Here is a 17612-nt window from a genome sequence, read left to right on the forward strand (position 1 = left end):
GTCAGTTTTAAACGGTTTTTGCGCCTGCAAATGCACTTTGCCCGCATTCGCCACCAATTGTAAACTTTGGGGGTCTTTAAGCTCCGCGAGACAAGTGCGTAAAACCGTGTCAGTAAAGCAAAGGGTCTTTATTGGTGACCAAACAAAACAAAGTAAAGCTTTTCTTCAGCATCTAAAACGTCACAACAAAAGTCCTGCTTGTTTCCAGCATAAATTAGGAAAAAGTCTTTCTTCAGAAAAAACAACCAAAAGAAAGGCACATACGTTTTTAGTAAGAAGTCCTCCAGACCTTCCCTGCAGACACAGCTTCACTTCCAAACTACTCAAAAGTCCTCTCTGAGCAGCTAGCAGACTTCCATCTTGTCCTCACAGGTGCACTCTCCCAACTCACTCCCTCCAGCATCACTTCCTGCTTTAATGGGTGGTTGTCTGTGAGATTTTAACCCCTTGTGCGCTGGCTTCCAGGGTTTAGGAGTGGAGGCTCCATCCCACCCAAATAACACTTTGGAGCCTCCAAAATTCCAGGCCCCAAACTACTTTATTAAGATAGAGAAGACTGCGAGCCAGTCCTCTCTGAATTAGCGCCTGCCTGGAACTTTTCACCCACTTTTGGGTGACCCCCTGAACCTTCTACCTCTATTTAAATGGACCATAGTCCAAACAGTGGTGCCGTATAGCACCCGTCCAGGACCCACCCCCGGTGTCCTGTACAGTGGATTCTATAATCCAGCAGGGGAGAACTCGGGCAAAACTTACGCCGCGTACACACAATCGGAAATTCTGCCAACAAAAGTCCGATGTTCATCTGTAGCAATTCTGATGCGCAAAATTCCGATGCATGCTCAGAAACAATTCAACGCATGCTTGGAAGCATTGAACATAATTTTCTCGGCTTGTCGTAGTGTTGTACGTCACTGCGTTCTTGACGGTCGAAAGCTCAGAGAACTTTTGTGTGACCGTGTGTATGCAAGCCAAGCTTGAGCAGAATTCCATCGGAAAAACCATCCAAGGTTTTTCTGACGGAAAATCAGATAGTGTGTACGGGGCATAACAACACTGCTTGGCCATTCACTGTAGCAGAGGCAGCTTTGTCAGCCCAGGACATAAAGTTAAAGCAAAGTTCCACCCAGAATTTATTTTAATTTTTTTAGGTAATGCGTTCTGCTACACTCGTCTAAATACTTGAATGTGTGTCATTTAACAATTTACCACTCAATTCCCGTATTTTTAAATTGCTTACTTTTGATTTCAGCTCTGCAGAGCTCTTCCATCTTTACTATGGGCATGTGAAGCCCACTAGCAGTCTTTTCCAGGATATGGTGATGCCGGATACCCAGCCTGCACCTCCTAAACTTTGGCCCTAGTGCAGAAAGATTATCATGTTGCTATAACAACGGGCGGCGACGGAGGAAGTGCCCACCTCGTTGTTATGGCGATGCTACGACCCGGTGTAGTGTCACATTCTGCTCCCTATCACAGATTGCTCCGGAAGTGACATTTCATCGCAGCCATCTTGCTACACCCCACACCATTGCACAGTAATGCTAGAGTGTGAAGGGGGCAAGCGGACATCTTGTTACACCCACCGGAGTTTTAGATTTCAGTTATTTTAAACACAAAACGGAGCTTATTAAGTTTAAATACAGTGGGCCGGATTCAGATACATTGGCGTATCTGTCCGGCCCACGTAACGTATCTCCGATACGTTACGCCGCTCTAACGTATCTCCGATACGTTACGCCGCTCTAACTTTGTGCGCCAGTTCTTTATTCACAAAGAACTTGCGCCCTTAGTTAGAGCGGCGTAGCGTATGTGTTGCGGCGTAAGGCCGCGTAATTCAAATGGGGATGTAGGGGGCGTGTTTTATTTACATTTCCCTTGACCCCGCGTTTTCTACGTTTTACTTGAACGGCGCATGCGCCGTCCGTAAAATCTCCCAGTGTGCATTGCTCTAAATGACGTCGCAAGGACGTCATTGGTTTCGACATGAACGTAAATTACGTCCAGCCGTACTCGCGAACGACTTACGCAAACGACGTAAAAATTTCAAAACTTGGCGCGTGAACAACGGCCAGACTTAACATTAGCTACCCCTCATATAGCAGGGGTAACTATACGCCGGAAAAAGCCGAACGCAAACGACGTAAAAAAAAAGCGCCGGGCGGTCGTTCGTTTCTGAATCGGCGTAACTCCTCATTTGCATATTCCTTGCGTAATAATACGGAAGCGCCACCTAGCGGCCGGCCTGGAATTGCAACCTAAGATCCGGCGGTGTAAGACACTTACACCGGTCGGATCTTAGGGATATCTATGCGTAACCTGATTCTATGAATCAGGCGCATAGATACGACCGTCGGAACTCAGAGATACGACGGCGTATCAGGAGATGCGCCATCGTATCTCTTTCTGAATCCGGCCCACGATTTGTAAATCCGACTGACTGTTTACATGTTAAATGTGAAAATCAGAGGTGTTCTGTGACATTAGCAAGTAAGTAAGGTCAGCAGGTTTGATGCTGCTTTAAAAATGTAACATGCAGGGCCGTCTTTACCGCAGGGCAAATGGGGCAGGTGCCCTGGGCCCTGTCACTGTTGGGGGCCCAAAGCAACCCCCTTTAACCTTTTCCCCACCGCGCCATAGCGATTTTACTGCTACAGCGCGGTTGAGTTATTCCAGGACGACGTCCCTGGGACGTCCTCCCAGAATGCTTCACTCGCGCGCCCCCTGGGGCGCGCTCCCGGAATCATCTGTGAGCGCCGGGTCCAGAAGACCCGGCGCTTCACAGATCGCGGTAAATCGCCGCTGATAGCGGCGGTTTACCACGTGATCGCTCCGTCAAATGACGGAGCGATCACTTGTAAACAAACCGGCGTCATGTAATGACGCCGGTTCCTCCCTCTCCTCTCTGTACCGATCGGTACAGTGTGAGAGGAGGGGGGAAGCGGGTGTCAGCAGCAGCAGCTGCTGTGGGCTGGATCTGTGACTATTGCAGTCACAGATCCAGCCATCCCTCCCTGCGCAATACTCTGCAATATCACCCCTACTATGTGCAATACCCCCCATACTCTGCAATACCCCCCCACACTCTGCAATACCCCCCACACTCTGCAATACCCCCCCCCACACATGGCAACCCCCCTTTTTTTATTTATTTTTAAATAACATTTTTTTTTTATATATTTTTATTTTATTTTTTATTAAAGAGACGTAGTTCCCCAGGGCCCCAGATGACAACCCCCCTTTTTTATAATTTTTATATATATATATATATATATATATATATATATATATATATATATATATATATATATATATATAAAAATATTTTTTATATATATATATATATATATATATATATATATATAATATAATATAAATGTTATTATTAGTATTATTATTATTAAAGGACCCAGAGGTCCCCAGGGCCCCGGATGGCAACCCCCCTTTTTTTTATAAAAAACATTTTTTTTTTATATTATTTTATTTCTTTTTTCTTTTTCTTTTTTTTTTTTATATATATATATTTTTTATTAAATGGCTCAGAGGTTCCCAGGGCCCCATGTGGCAAACACCCTTTATTTTTTTTATAAATGTTTATTTTTTTATTTGTGTTTAGATATTTTTTTTTTATTTTTTTGTATTAAAGGGCCCAGAGGTCCCCAGGGCCCTGGATGGCAACCCCCCCTTTTTTTATAAATGTTTCTTTTTTATATATATTTTTTTATTTTTTATTAAAGGGCCCAGAGGTCCCGGATGGCAACCCCCTTGTTTTTGTAATTTATTTTTATTAAAAAAAATTATTAAAGGGCCCAGAGGTCCCCAGGGCCCCAGATGGCAACCCCCTTTTTAAAATATATTTTTTATATATATTTTTTATCTCTTTTTTTCTTTTTATTAAAGGGCCCAGAGGTCCCCAGGGCCCGGATGGCTACACCCCTTTTTTTATATATATTTTTCTTTATTTCTTTTTTTGTAAAGGGCCCCCCGCTTCTAAATTCGCGGCAGCCCCCCCCAGCTTCTCAATTTCAGGCGGCAGCACCCCCCCATCCCGGTTCTCTGCTCCAGGGGGCCCATGCCTGAAGCTGTGTAAGTGGCCCCATAATTCCTGATGGCGGCCCTGCCGCCCGTTAAGCCCCTGTGCTGCCCACAAATCAGGCTGAAAATCATCAGCGGCACGCAGCCAGTGACAGTACTGCTTCCCTTCCCAGTGTTATAAAATGTACAGCACCCCTGGCTTCCCTTTAGATGTGCACTTCTCCCTTCCTGCCACTGGGTGCTGCTTGTATATAAAAGTGAATTAGAATGTGATTTTATAACATCCCCAGTTTGCTCTTCCCGAGGCTGACTTCTTCATGTCCTGCTCCTCAAGGTATGTCACTGTTTGCTAATCTATATTGTAAATAGAAGTTTTCTGTAGAGTGTGCCCAAAGTCTTTATAATATTTGATGATTCACTGCAGGTCTGGTCAGTGTTTTAAAAAGTTCCTCTATTTTACACATGGCATGGCATGGGGTCACAGCACCGTCTGTCCATTCTGCTTTAGCACCATGGGACCCCATGCCATGCCATGTGTAAAATAGAGGAACTCTTTAAATCACAGACCAGACCTGCAGTCCAGGCTGAGTAAGGCCTCAGAGCACATGGCATTACTGTCTGTATTTAACTGCTTGATGGGCTTATTTTGGGCCTGCAGAATGTATGTGTTTTGGAGGCCCACATTTGCGCAGGCACAGCAGCCCATTCATTTGAATGGGCCGCCATGCCTGCGTTTCCTGCAAAGAAAAGCGCATGCCTCATGTAATAGGCTGCGCACACGGCACACCTATGCCCATCAAGCACTGAAATACAGCACTGTCTGTCCATTCTGCTGTCTGCTGTGACTTATCTGCAGTTCCCGCACTGTCAAACTTGCTGCATTTTTAGACGTTTAGGTCACGCTTTTAAAAACACAGTGCGTTTGTGTGTGCAAGAACTGCAGGTAAGTAGCATGGAGCAAAAGCAGAATGGATTTCAAGGCAACTGTATTTTTAAAATGCTGAATGCACCTTTTTTCTGCAGGAAACAAAGGCATGGCGGCCCATTCAAATCAATGGGCTGCTGTACCTGCACAAATGAGGACCGCCCAAAACATACATGTGAACCAGCCAGGCCCAAAATAAGCTGGAGGGGGGCCCAAAAAAAATGTTTGCCCAGGGCCCAAACCATATTAAAGACGGCCCTGGTAACATGTAAACAGTCCGTCGGATTTCCAAATACTGTAATTGAGCATATAAGCTCCGTTTTGTGTTGAAAATAACTGTGAAATCTAAAACTCTGGTGGGTGTAAGAAAATGTCCGCTTGCCCCCTTCTCACTCAATCATTACTTTGCAATGGTGTGGGGTGTAGAAAGATGGCGATGACGAAACGTCACTTCCGGAGCAATCTGTGATGGGGAGCCGAATGTGACAACACACCGGCGATGCCTGTTGTCTCCTGGGATTGATGACACGCATCTCCCAGGAGACATTGCAAAGCCGGAAATGATGCACGCGGCTGTGAAAGAAGTCACAATAGAATACAGAATTAAAATGGGGTTTCGGGCATCATTTAAAAAAAAAAAAATTTGCAAGCTAAAATTAATCACATTAGATACTCCCTAAAACATATTAAGAGCTCCCCAATCGTTCCAGAAATCATTGCACACACTTGCCTTATATCCTCCAGCTCATGTTGTGGCCGTATCCATCATATGTGTGGGCATGTGAAGCCCAGTTCCTTTTTCTTCCTGGTTTTCAGGGAGAGGTGCATGCTGGGCAATTTGTAGGCACAGTAATGCCCAGAGACACTCATTTGACACTCATTTGCCAGGAGGCAATGGGGTCTTAGGACAGGAAGTTGAAGGACCAGGAACTAGGCAGATTACGAAATGTGCCTAGTAACAGCCAGATAGAATTGAGTAAAAAATTTTTTTTTTTTTTACATTAACCACTTCCATACAGGGCACTTATACACCTTCCCGCCCAGACCAATTTTTAGCTTTCAGCGCTGTTGTAATTTGAATGACAATTGCGCGGTCATGCTACACTGTACCCAAACTAAATTTTTATCATTTTGTTCCCACAAATAGAGCTTTCTTTTTGTGGTATTTGATCACCTCTGGGATTTTTATTTTCTGCAAAAAAAATGACTGAAAATTTTGAGGAAAAAAAAAGTTATAAAACATTGTAAATAAGTACGTTTTCTCCTTCACTGATAGGCACTGATGGTACTGCACTGACGGGCACTAATAAGGTGGCACTGATGTGCACCGATGAGGTGGCACTGATGTGGTGGCAATGATGGGCACTAATATGCGGCACTGATAGGCACGGATAGGCGGCATGGATGGGCATTATTAGGCGGCACGGATGGGCACAGATAGGCGGCATGGATGGGCATGGATAGGAGGCACGGATGGGTGGCAAGGATAGGCGGCATGAATGGGCACAGATAGGTGGCATGGATGGACATAGATGGGCACTGATAGGTGGCACTAACGTATGTGTTATACTAATGGATGCCAATCAGTGCCAAACAATGCCTGCCAATCAGTGATGCCCATTGTGGGCACTGATTGGCATCCATTGCGGGCACTGATTGGCATCCATTATTTCTGTCATTGTCATCTCTGGTGGTCTAGGGTGGCATACCTGTGTTTTTCATCCCTGGTGGTCTAGTGGCATCTCTGGTGGTCCAGTGTGGGCATCCTTGGGCGGGTTGTGCTGATAATCGATCAGCACAAATCCCCCCTGTCAGAGGAGCAGCCGATCGGCTCTCCTCTACTCGTGTCTGACAGACGCGAGTGAGGAAAAGCCGATTACCGGCTTTTCCTGTTTACATTGTGATCAGCCGTGATTGGACACGGCTGATCACGTGGTAAAGAGTCTCCGTCGGAGACTCTTTACCTAGATCGGTGTTGCGGGGTGTCAGAATGACACCCTGCGAACGTCCACTCAGGGTATTGAAACCACTTTGTCAAAGTCTTTTTGCATAAGGCGGGCAAGTGGTTAAAGTTGACGTAAACCCTAAAAAAAAAAAAATTTAATTTTTTATGTCACAATGTAAGATTTCCTATCATCTGTGCCCAGTCTTGCCACACAAAGTTAATCCAGCTCTGAGCAATCCTCTTTTATTGTTCAGTGAAATAAAATGGACTTACAGAGAAAAATCTTAGTCCGTTCCGCCCCCTTGCTGTGAGTGACAGGTTATTTACATATCTCATGCATTAGCCTGGAGACAAGCATTATTTTTTAATTCCCACCCCCACTCCTTTTCTGAAGTCATGTGGTTACTTTTCTGGATTTTGACTGGATGTTAGTGATCATAGCAGAATCTAGTGTAAGGAATACACAGGAAAAAATGCATGTTGACAAGGGGAGTGTAGAGGAGGGTGGGGAGTCTACTGACCTCACAACTTCACCCACAAGCTCCAGACAACAGACCCACCCACAGAATCTGCAGTTTTTCAGTTCTTATAACAGACAGAGGGGAGACATTTGACAGGTAAGGATACATGCAGGAGGCATCTATATCCTTATAGATCAGCACTATGGCAGTAGTTTAGAAAGGATGAGAGTGGCTTTACATCCACTTTAAGGGCAAGCTGTTTTAGGGTGGAACTCCACTTTAATAAAGTAAGTGATCTACAGTAGAATGTAAATATGGGTGGAACTCCGCTTTAATTGCTTACTGGATTTCTGGTGGGATCAACAGGTTGTTCAGCATTTTTTAGAGAGACAAAACATGGGGAATTGTGCAAGTATTGGAGAAATGTAAAAAAAAAATAGTTTTGATTTTGCCCAGACAATTTAAATATGCCTTTTATGCTTTGCCTTACACTATTATGACCTTATTTTTTCTGTTTTTCACAGCAGGTGAAGCACAGGTGCAGTGCCCACTGGACGCTGGGTACCCAAATGGGCTCACTCACCTTACCAATGATCTGAATGTGGGGAGCATTGCCAAATTCCTGTGTCCTTCAGGGGAGTATGCGTGGCCTGCGAGCAGCCGGACCTGCCAAGCCAACGGGCAGTGGAGCATAATGAGGTCTAGCACTGGAAGAAGGCAGGACAAGATCTCCTGTAAAAGTGAGGGATGTGATGGACCTTTTTTTTTAAATGTAGAGGGTTATTTTTGGGATGGTCGCTGACATTTACTGGGAATGCTAACAAGATGATATTAGTCATACTGTATGCTGTTGATGGAAGTAGACTTAATGGGATTGTTAACGAGCATACACTTATATAGTAATGGGCACATAGGTAGGATGTTGACAGGGGGCCAGATTCTCTAAGAAACGGCGTAGGCGTAGTGTAAGTCATTTACACTACGCCACCGCAACTTACTGGGGCAAGTGCCGTATTCGCGAAGCACTTGCTCCGTAATTTGCGGCGGCGTAGTGTAAATGGCCCGGCGTATGGCCGCTTAATTCAAAGGGGGCAGCTTGTATTCAAATTAAGCGCGCCCCCGCGACAATCGAACTGCGCATGCGCCGGGCTGAAAAATAGCCCAGTGCGCATGCTCCAGCTCACAACGGAAAACGTCAATGGCGCCGACGTGAGCGTCATTGACGTAAAGTCGTATTCAAGAACGACTTAGGAAAACAACGTAACCGACGGAAAAAGACGACGCGGACCCGACGCCATACTTAACATGGCATACTTACCTTTTCCTTCGATTTCCCTTCTAATTGTTTTTTTTCTTTGTTTGAATTTCTCACTTCCTGTTTCTCCTCAGTAAGCTTTCGACCATCATCCGAGCGATGGAAAGTCATTTAGAACAGCTTACTAAACACCTTACTGAGGAGGAACAGGAAGTGAGAAATTCAGACAAAGAAAACAAAAGAAAAAAACATTTATAGCTAGATTCAGGTAGGGCGCCGCATCTTTAAGGCGGCGTAGCGTATCGTATTTACGCTACGCCGCCTTAAGTCAGAGAGGCAAGTACTGTATTCACAAAGCACTTGCCTCCTAACTTACGGCGGCGTAGCGTAAATGGGGCCGGCGTAAGCGCACCTAATTCAAATGAGGCTGGGGGGGCGTGTTTTATGGAAATGATTGGTGACCCGACGTGATTGACGTTTTTTACGAACGGCGCATGCGCCGTCCGTGTACATATCCCAGTGTGCATTGCTCCAAAGTATGCCGCAAGGACGTATTGGTTTCGACGTGAACGGAAATTACGTCCAGCCTCATTCACGGACGACTTACGCAAACGACGTACAAATTTCAAATTTCGACGCGGGAACGACGGCCATACTTAACATTGACTAGACCAGCTATTTGTTGGAATAACTTTACGCCGGAAAATGCCTTACGTAAACGGCATATCTTTACTGCGCCGGGCGCACGTACTTTCGTGAATCGGCGTATCTAGGCATTTACATATTCTACGCCAAACTCAACGGAAGCGACACCTAGCGGCCAGCGGGAAAATTGCACCCTAAGATACGACGGCGTAGGAGACTTACGCCGCTCGTATCTTAGCCTAATTTAAGCGTATCTGGTTTCCAGAATACGCTTAAATTTATGACGGCGCAGATTCAGAGTTACGACGGCGTATCTACTGATACGCCGGCGTAACTCTCTCTGAATCTGGCCATTAGAAGGGAAATCGAAGGAAAAGGTAAGTGGACCAACAATGCACTAGCTTAAAGTAACCTATTTAGAAAATTAAAAATGAACCTTTACTACCCCTTTAAGGTGTCAGTTAACACAGGGTGACTTGTATCAAAAGCATCCGAAAAGGGAATATATTTATTTTTATGGTACCCTTGGGGTAGATTCAGATAGATTAGCGGATCTTTAGATTTACGATCCACCGGCGCAAGTTTTTGAGGCTAGTGCTGTATTCAGAAAGCACTTACCTCAAAACTTGCGGCGGCGTATCGTAAATCCCCCGGCGGCATTCAAATTCCGCGGCTAGGGGGAGTGTACTATTTAATTCAGGCGCGTCCCCGCGCCGATTTAACTGCGCATGTGCCGCCGGCTAAATTTCCCAGCATGCATTGCTCCAAATGACGTCGCTAGGACGTCATTGGTTTCGGCGTGAGCATAACTTGCGACCGACCGTATTCTGAATCGACTTACGCAAACGACGTAAAAATTCAAAACTCGGCGCGGGAACGACGGCCATACTTAGCATAGGATACCCCTCACATAGCAGGGGTAACTATACGCCGGAAAAAGCCGAATGCAAGCGACGTAAAAAAAAAACGACGGGCGGGCATTCGTTTCTGAATCGGCGGAACTCCTCATTTGCATATTCGTTGCGTACAAAAAAAGAAACGCCACCTAGCGGCCAGCGGGAGATTGCAGCCTAAGATCCGACGACGTAAGTCACTTACACCTGTCGGATCTTAGGGAGATCTATGCGGAACCTGATTCTATGAATCAGCCGCATAGATCTGACCGTCGCAACTCAGAGATACGACGGCGTATCAGGAGATACGCCATCGTATCTCTATCTGAATCCGGGCCCTTGTGTCTTGGATCTCTACTGATCAGTGGCCCTTGGCTGCTGCAAATATTCTGCAGTTCCAAGTGTGTGGAATACCCTCTTCCCTGTAGCATCGAGTGGTTCTTCACACTGGCTTGGATAGCTGTGCTGCCCAATGGGCATAGATTTGTTATATATACACATATTGGCCCGGATTCACATACATCGGCGCATATTTATGCCGGCGTAGCGTATCGAATATACGCTACGCCGACGCAGCGCAGAGGCAAGCACAGTATTCACAAAGCACTTGCTCCCAAATCTACGATGGGTTTTGAAATCGTAAGTCGTCGTAAGTGGAAGTGGGCGTGAGCAATGCAAATGAGGCGTGACCCCATGCAAATGATGGGCCGAGCGACATAAAGATACGAATAACGAACGGCGCATGCGCCGTCCCGTGGATGCATCCCAGTGCGCATGCTCAGAATCACGTCGGAACTACTCCCTAAGATACGACGGATCACTGCCTACGACGTTAAAGTAACCTACGCCTAGTCATATTCATGTACAACATAAACGACATAAGATACGACGGCTTGTGTTCCCTGGTCCATACCTTTGCATGGGTTGCGCCTCATCTATGGGGAATAACTTTACGCCGGACGTACGACTTACGCAAACCGTATATATTATGCGCCGGTCGCAAGTACGTTCGTGAATCGACGCATGTCTCTCATTTACATATTTGAATAGGAAATCAATGGGAGCGCCAGATGCGTCCAGCGTAACTATGCGCCCACGAAACGCCGGCGTAGAAAAGTTACGTCGGTCGGATGAAGCCTATTTTCAGGCGTATCTTGGTTTCAGAGTCCGGCGCGGAGATACGACGGCGCATATTTACACTTACGCGGCGTATCTCGAGATACGTCGGCATAAGTGCTTTGTGAATCCGGGCCATTGTTTCTCAACCATTTTCTATGGATGTTATGTTTGTTTACATGCTGCCATCTAGTGTCCTTTGGTGGTAACGCACAGTTCCTGTATTTTCTTTGTCTGATCTATGACACACTTCCTTTCTGTGTAATGCTCCACCCCTTCTTGCTGACTTTCTTCTTCCTGTCTATGGAGACTGCTTACAGGCCACATGTAACAAGGGCACATGTATTCTGCATAGTAAGCTACAGACAGTATCATCTTTTGACCGCACAATACTACAACCTGTTTATCTGCTGTAACCTGTCATCTGATGTATTCTGATGTTTGGATTAAAGCAACTTCTGTGAATAGAATCGGTATTGGTGAGTTCAAGCTATCTCATAAGGATTGTCCTCAGTGAATATATCTGCTTATACAGGCCAGGTATAGAGGTCTCACAAGGGATAAATGGCTTCACAACAATCGGTCAGAATAATAGCACTACAGGTCGTACAAGCTGGTGGGATAGGGTGACCAGATATCCCCGGGTTCCGGGGACAGTTCCCGGATTGAGGACACTGTCCCCAGACCAAGTCTGTCCCCGGATTGGATTTGAACAGGGGCTGTGGAAATTTCAAAGACAGTCAGTGTGGAATAAAAAAGAAATTCTGAATTACACCCCTCCCCCCCCCCCCCCCGCTGCTCCTACTAGCTTAGTGGGTGTATTTTTTCCATTATCTGTGCCCCTTTCTGATGATCATGTGATGGTCAGAGCAGAGGGAATATTTCTTCAGTTTCGGGCGCATGCCCATTCCTCTCTGCTCACATGTTCTTTTGCCTTGGCTCAAGTCCCGGCCAGCCGCCTGCTTGTTTATCTCTGTGTCTTCCCTGGTGGAGAGATCTTCCTCCGCTCCCAACCCAGTAGTGGCCGGGGCCCTGAGAGTAAGGCCCCGTACACACGACCAAACATGTATGCTGAAACTGGTACGCGGGCCAGTTTCAGCATACATGTTCGGTCGTGTGTAGGCGCGAGCGGGCCGAATTCCAGCAAACATTTGCCCGCCGGGCCTTTTCCCAGCAGACAAATATTCCTGGACGTGTTTTAAAACCGTCCGCTGGAATCCTGCCCGCTCGGACATGTACGGTCGTCAGTACAGACCTACCGTACATGTCCGAGCGCCCGCCGTCCCTCGCATGCGTCGAATGACTTCGACGCATGCGTGGAAGCCTTTATATGGCAGGCCCGCCCACGTCGCCGCGTCATCATCGCGGGGACGACGCGGACACGCCCCGCGTAATGTTTACGCGCGGACTTCTGTATGATGGTTAGTACAACCATCGTACAGAAGCCCTCTGGCAGGCATGTACGGTGAAAACGGTCCGACGGACCGGTTTCCCCCGTACATGTTTGCTCGTTAGTACCCGGCCTTAGACTTGACAGGCTGTGAGGCAGGCAGCGACGGGCAGAGAGTCGCTGATTGCCACTATTACTAGTAAAAAAAAATAAGTCCCCGGATTTCATTTAAAAAATCTGGTCACCTTATGGTGGGAGGAACCAACTGAATGCTTGCTGCAGTTTGGAAGCAGCAGAACAATGACATTTCAAGACAAAGGCAACTGGAAAGGTAAGTATATATCCTCTGATTTAGCAGGTATGCTTTGGGATAGAAGTGACCCTGTAATGACAGGGTCTCTTTAAAGAAAACCCAGTCATGATGGGAGAATCCAGGTATTTATTCTTAAGTTCTTAAAGTGTTACTAAACCCACAACAGTAAAATGTGTCTGTATATAAAGAATAGCATGCTTGTTATACTCAATGTGGAACTTATAGGGGTTAATCCTCTGTATTGTGTAAAAAGGCTCTTTTATCCTGTATGGACAGATCCTCCCCCTCCTGTAGGGTCTCTCTGGGCAAGGCCAGATAATACACAGTCAGAGTGGTCCCCTTGCACATGCTCAGTTTGGTCTCTACAGTATTGCTGGTAGAGAATATTTCCTTATTTGAGCTGAGCTAGCCAGGTCACATGGTATTGACATCACACATGTGGGTGTGTATACAGACCCTAAATGACAGCCCAGTCCCTCCCTCCTCCTCCATGCCCAGTAATAAAAAAAAAGAACACAGTGGGCAGGATTTTACATTTTGATTCATGGAAGCTCTGCCTCCCGGGCCATAACAGCATGAGCACACAGACTATAGTGGAAATCTCCTCCTACTTGAACTAACAGCACTGGACATACCATGCAGTTTATCATGTGACCGTGGTATACAGATCAGCCAAAAAGGCATATAGTGGCAGTATTTTAATGTAAAAAGAAGATTTATAAGCTGCGGGCCATGGTGGGGGGGGGGCGGATTAAATATTTTCATATTACTGGGTTTAGTAACACTTTAACCACTTCCCGACCGCCGCATGTAGATATACGTCTGCAGAATGGCACGTACAGGCACATGGGCGTACCTGTACGTCCCTGCCTAGACGTGGGTCAGGGGTCCGATCGGGGCTACATGCTGCGGTCGGATTCCCGCGGGGAGCGATCCGGGGTGACGGCGCGGCTATTCGTTTATAGCCGCTCCGTCGCGATCGCTCCCCGGAGCTGAAGAACGGGGAGAGCCGTATGTAAACACGGCTTCCCCGTGCTTCACTGTGGCGGCTGCATCGATCGAGTGATCCCTTTTATAGGGAGACTCGATCGATGATGTCAGTCCTACAGCCACACCCCCCTACAGTTGTAAACACACACTAGGTGAACCCTAACTCCTACAGCGCCCCCTGTGGTTAACTCCCAAACTGCAACTGTCATTTTCACAATAAACAATGCAATTTAAATGCATTTTTTGCTGTGAAAATGACAATGGTCCCAAAAATGTGTCAAAATTGTCCGAAGTGTCCGCCATAATGTCGCAGTCACGAAAAAAATTACTGATCGCCGCCATTAGTAGTAAAAAAAAATAATAATATTAAAACTATCCCCTATTTTGTAAATGCTATAAATTTTGCGCAAACCAAACGATAAACGCTTATTGCGATTTTTGAGGAAAAAAAAATGTTTAGATATGTTTTTGGGGGATATTTATTATAGCAAAAAGTAAAAAATATTGAATTTTTTTCAAAATTGTCGTTCTATTTTTGTTTATAGCGCAAAAAATAAAAACCGCAGAGGTGATCAAATACCACCAAAAGAAAGCTCTATTTGTGGGGGAAAAAGGACGCCAATTTTGTTTGGGAGCCACGTCGCACGTGGTTAAGTTTACAGTAGAAGTCCAGTCAAATTCTAAACTTAAAACTTGCTTCCAGCCCCATTCTAAGCCCTATACTAATTACCCTGTAGAGGAAAGATATATATGTGTGTATATATATATATATATATATATATATATATATATATACACACATACATACATACTTGCCTATACTCAGAGGAGGAGCTAGCAGTGACACATCACTGATGACTGTTCGCGAACACAGGGAATATTCGATCAATGACATGTCACTAGGCAGAACAGGGGAGTGCCTTGTTTACAAAGGCATCCCCCTGTTCTGCCTTTGCTGACCGCAATTGTGGGCCGCCCGGGAACATCGAGTTCTCGGGACCTGCGAGCATACTCATGAGGCACGCAGCACAACAAACTTGTTGTTTCCCAACTGGTAGCCAAACACAGAACTATGATGCTGAGGTGGGCACAGGCTCACCAAGCTTGAACAGCTGAAGACTGAACAAGTCTAGCCTGGTATGCTAAATCCTAGTTTCTGTTGAGGCACACAGATGGTAGGATCTGAATTTAGCTTCAATGGCATGAATTCATGGGCCTAACCTGCCTTGTGTCAAGTCTAGGCTGATGGTGTTATGGGGTGGGACATTTTTTCTTGGCACACTTTGTTGCCCCTTAATATAAATAAATCATGGCTTGAATGCCACATCTGTGTGTTGTTGTTGACCATGTGCATCCCTCTATAGCCACAATTTATTATACTGTATTGTTCCCAATAAAGTGCTTGTTGCATGTGTATCATTGGCTGCCTGGGAGGTTGTTTTGTTTTAGACTGCTTTTACAACTGTAGATTTTATTTATTTTCAGAAATGAGGTGTCCAGAGCCTAGAATGTTTGAAAATGGAGAGTACTTCCCCAGGGGCCCTTACCCTATAGGGGCCAACATTACATTTGTCTGTAACGATGGCTACACTCCCCGAGGGTCTATGGAAAGAACTTGTAGAAGAAATGCAAAGTGGAGTGGAGAAACGGCAGTGTGCGATGATGGAGGTGAGTAGTACAAGGGGTAATGGAGGTGGAGGAACTTCTTTTCTCCCTGGAAATAGACTATAGATAACAGGTTTAAGCAGAGAAACATGAAATACTGGGTGCATCTTATAGGAACTTGGTAGCGCCAGTTCAAAAGGTACTGGATTAATTTCTCGTCTGATCTTAAGTGGGCCAATGAATCTAGGTCCCAACTTCCGGGAGGGGCAAGAAAGCATGAGATTTGCTGAGGAAAGCCATACTTCATCACCAACTTTAAAGGTGGGGTTCCCTCTTTTTCTTGTCGTACTTTTTCTTATAGTTTTCCTGGGCTCTTTGCATAGTTAGCTGAAGGGTTTGGTAGTTAGTCTGGATAGAATTTATCCTGTCTTGGACTGCTGGGACTGAGGCCTCTGAAATGACATTAGGCAAAAATAAGGGGTGGAACCCATAATTAGCCCAAAAATGTGATTGATTGGTGGAAGTATGTACTGAATTATTGTATGCGAACTCTGCGCAAAGGAGTAACGAAATCCAATCATGCTGGGAGAAAGAGAAGAAACAGCGTAAGTATTGTCCTAAGGTCTGGTTTGTTCTTTCGGTTTGGCCGTTGCTCTGGGGATGATAGGCTGAAAATAGGCATAGCTCGATTGACAACATCTTACAGAGTTCTCTCCAGAATCGGGAGGTAAATTGTGCCCCTCTATCAGACACAATATTATCAGGTAGGCCATGGAGTCTGACAATTTCTTTTATAAAAATTCTTGCAGTGTCCACCGCAGATGGTGTACCCATCATGGGCAAAAAGTGGGCCATTTTGGACAAACGGTCCACCACTACTAGGATAGTTGTGAACTCGTCGGAGGGGGGTAGCTCTAAGTCCATTGAAATTTTCTTCCATGGTTGTTCTGGTACCGGCAAAGGTCGTAACAGACCCCAAGATTTAACGTTGGACCCCTTGTTTCGCTGGCAGGTAGTGCAGGAGCTAACATATTCCTGGCAATCCGATTTCAAAGTATGCCACCAAAAGGAACGTTGGATGAGATTCATTGTCTTACGTACCCCGAAGTGGCCAGCAAGTTGGTGGTCATGAAATGTCTTTAAGACCTGGATTCTGGCTGGTTGCGGAACAAAGACTTTATCCTAATACCAAAGGTACCCTTCCTGACTTCTTAAAGAGGATGCCTCTGATTCCGGGCATTGGACGGACGCTTGTTCAAGTGAGGACCTTAGATCAGGTTGAATCATGAGGAAGTTCTGTGGTGATAGGATTGTACTGGGTACTTTTTCCTCTGGAGGGTCAGGAAACATCCTGGACAAGGCGTCAGCTTTTCTGTCTCTTGAACCAGGGCGGTATGTGATGTGAAAATTGAATCTCGAGAAAAACAGGGCCCAGTGATCTTGTCAGGGTTTCAGGCGCTTGGCCGTGCGGAGGTACTCTAAGTTCTTGTGATCTGTGAATATCATAATAGGGGGAAAGGCCCCTTCGAGAAGATATCTCCACTCCTCCAAGGCTATTTTGATAGCCAACAGTTCACGGTCACCTACGTCGTAGTTCCTCTCTGGCTGACTCATTTTCTGAAAGGAGAAAGCCACGGGGTGAAGCAATGACTTGGGTCCCTGGCGTTGGGATATAACTGCCCCTGTGGCTACTTCTGAGGCATCGACCTCCAAAGTATAGGGCAGAGCAGGATCAGGATGTTGTAGGATGGGGGTTGAGATGAACAGAGACTTCAGTTCTTCAAAAGCGGATTGTGCTTCTGGGGACCACTGGAACCAGGTGTGTAGGCGGGTGACTTGGGTGATAGGTGAAATGATGGAAGAAAAGTTCCTGATAAACCGTCTATAGAAATTTGCGAAGCCTACAAATCTCTGCACCCCCTTCTTGTCTGATGGAGTCGGCCAATCCAGGATCGCTTGTACCTTTTGCGGATCCATAGCTACCCCACCAGTGGATATGATCAGCCCAAGAAACTGTATCGATTCTTTTTCGAAATCAC

General features: G+C 45.9%; 1 protein-coding gene across 2 annotated transcripts in view; it reads left to right on the forward strand.

The window, feature by feature from the left end:
* The window catches only part of LOC120913253 (complement C2-like), a 127621-nt gene that overhangs the window by 10450 nt on the left and 99559 nt on the right, over positions 1 to 17612 (forward strand). For both annotated transcript variants that reach the window (XM_040323074.1, XM_040323076.1), the window contains exons 2-3: positions 7891 to 8106; positions 15454 to 15636. In XM_040323074.1, the coding sequence (XP_040179008.1) occupies positions 7891 to 8106; positions 15454 to 15636 (399 nt within the window). The remainder of the gene's footprint in view (positions 1 to 7890; positions 8107 to 15453; positions 15637 to 17612) is intronic.

Source organism: Rana temporaria, chromosome 9 (assembly GCF_905171775.1).
Source record: "Rana temporaria chromosome 9, aRanTem1.1, whole genome shotgun sequence".
Classification (NCBI taxonomy): domain Eukaryota; kingdom Metazoa; phylum Chordata; class Amphibia; order Anura; family Ranidae; genus Rana; species Rana temporaria.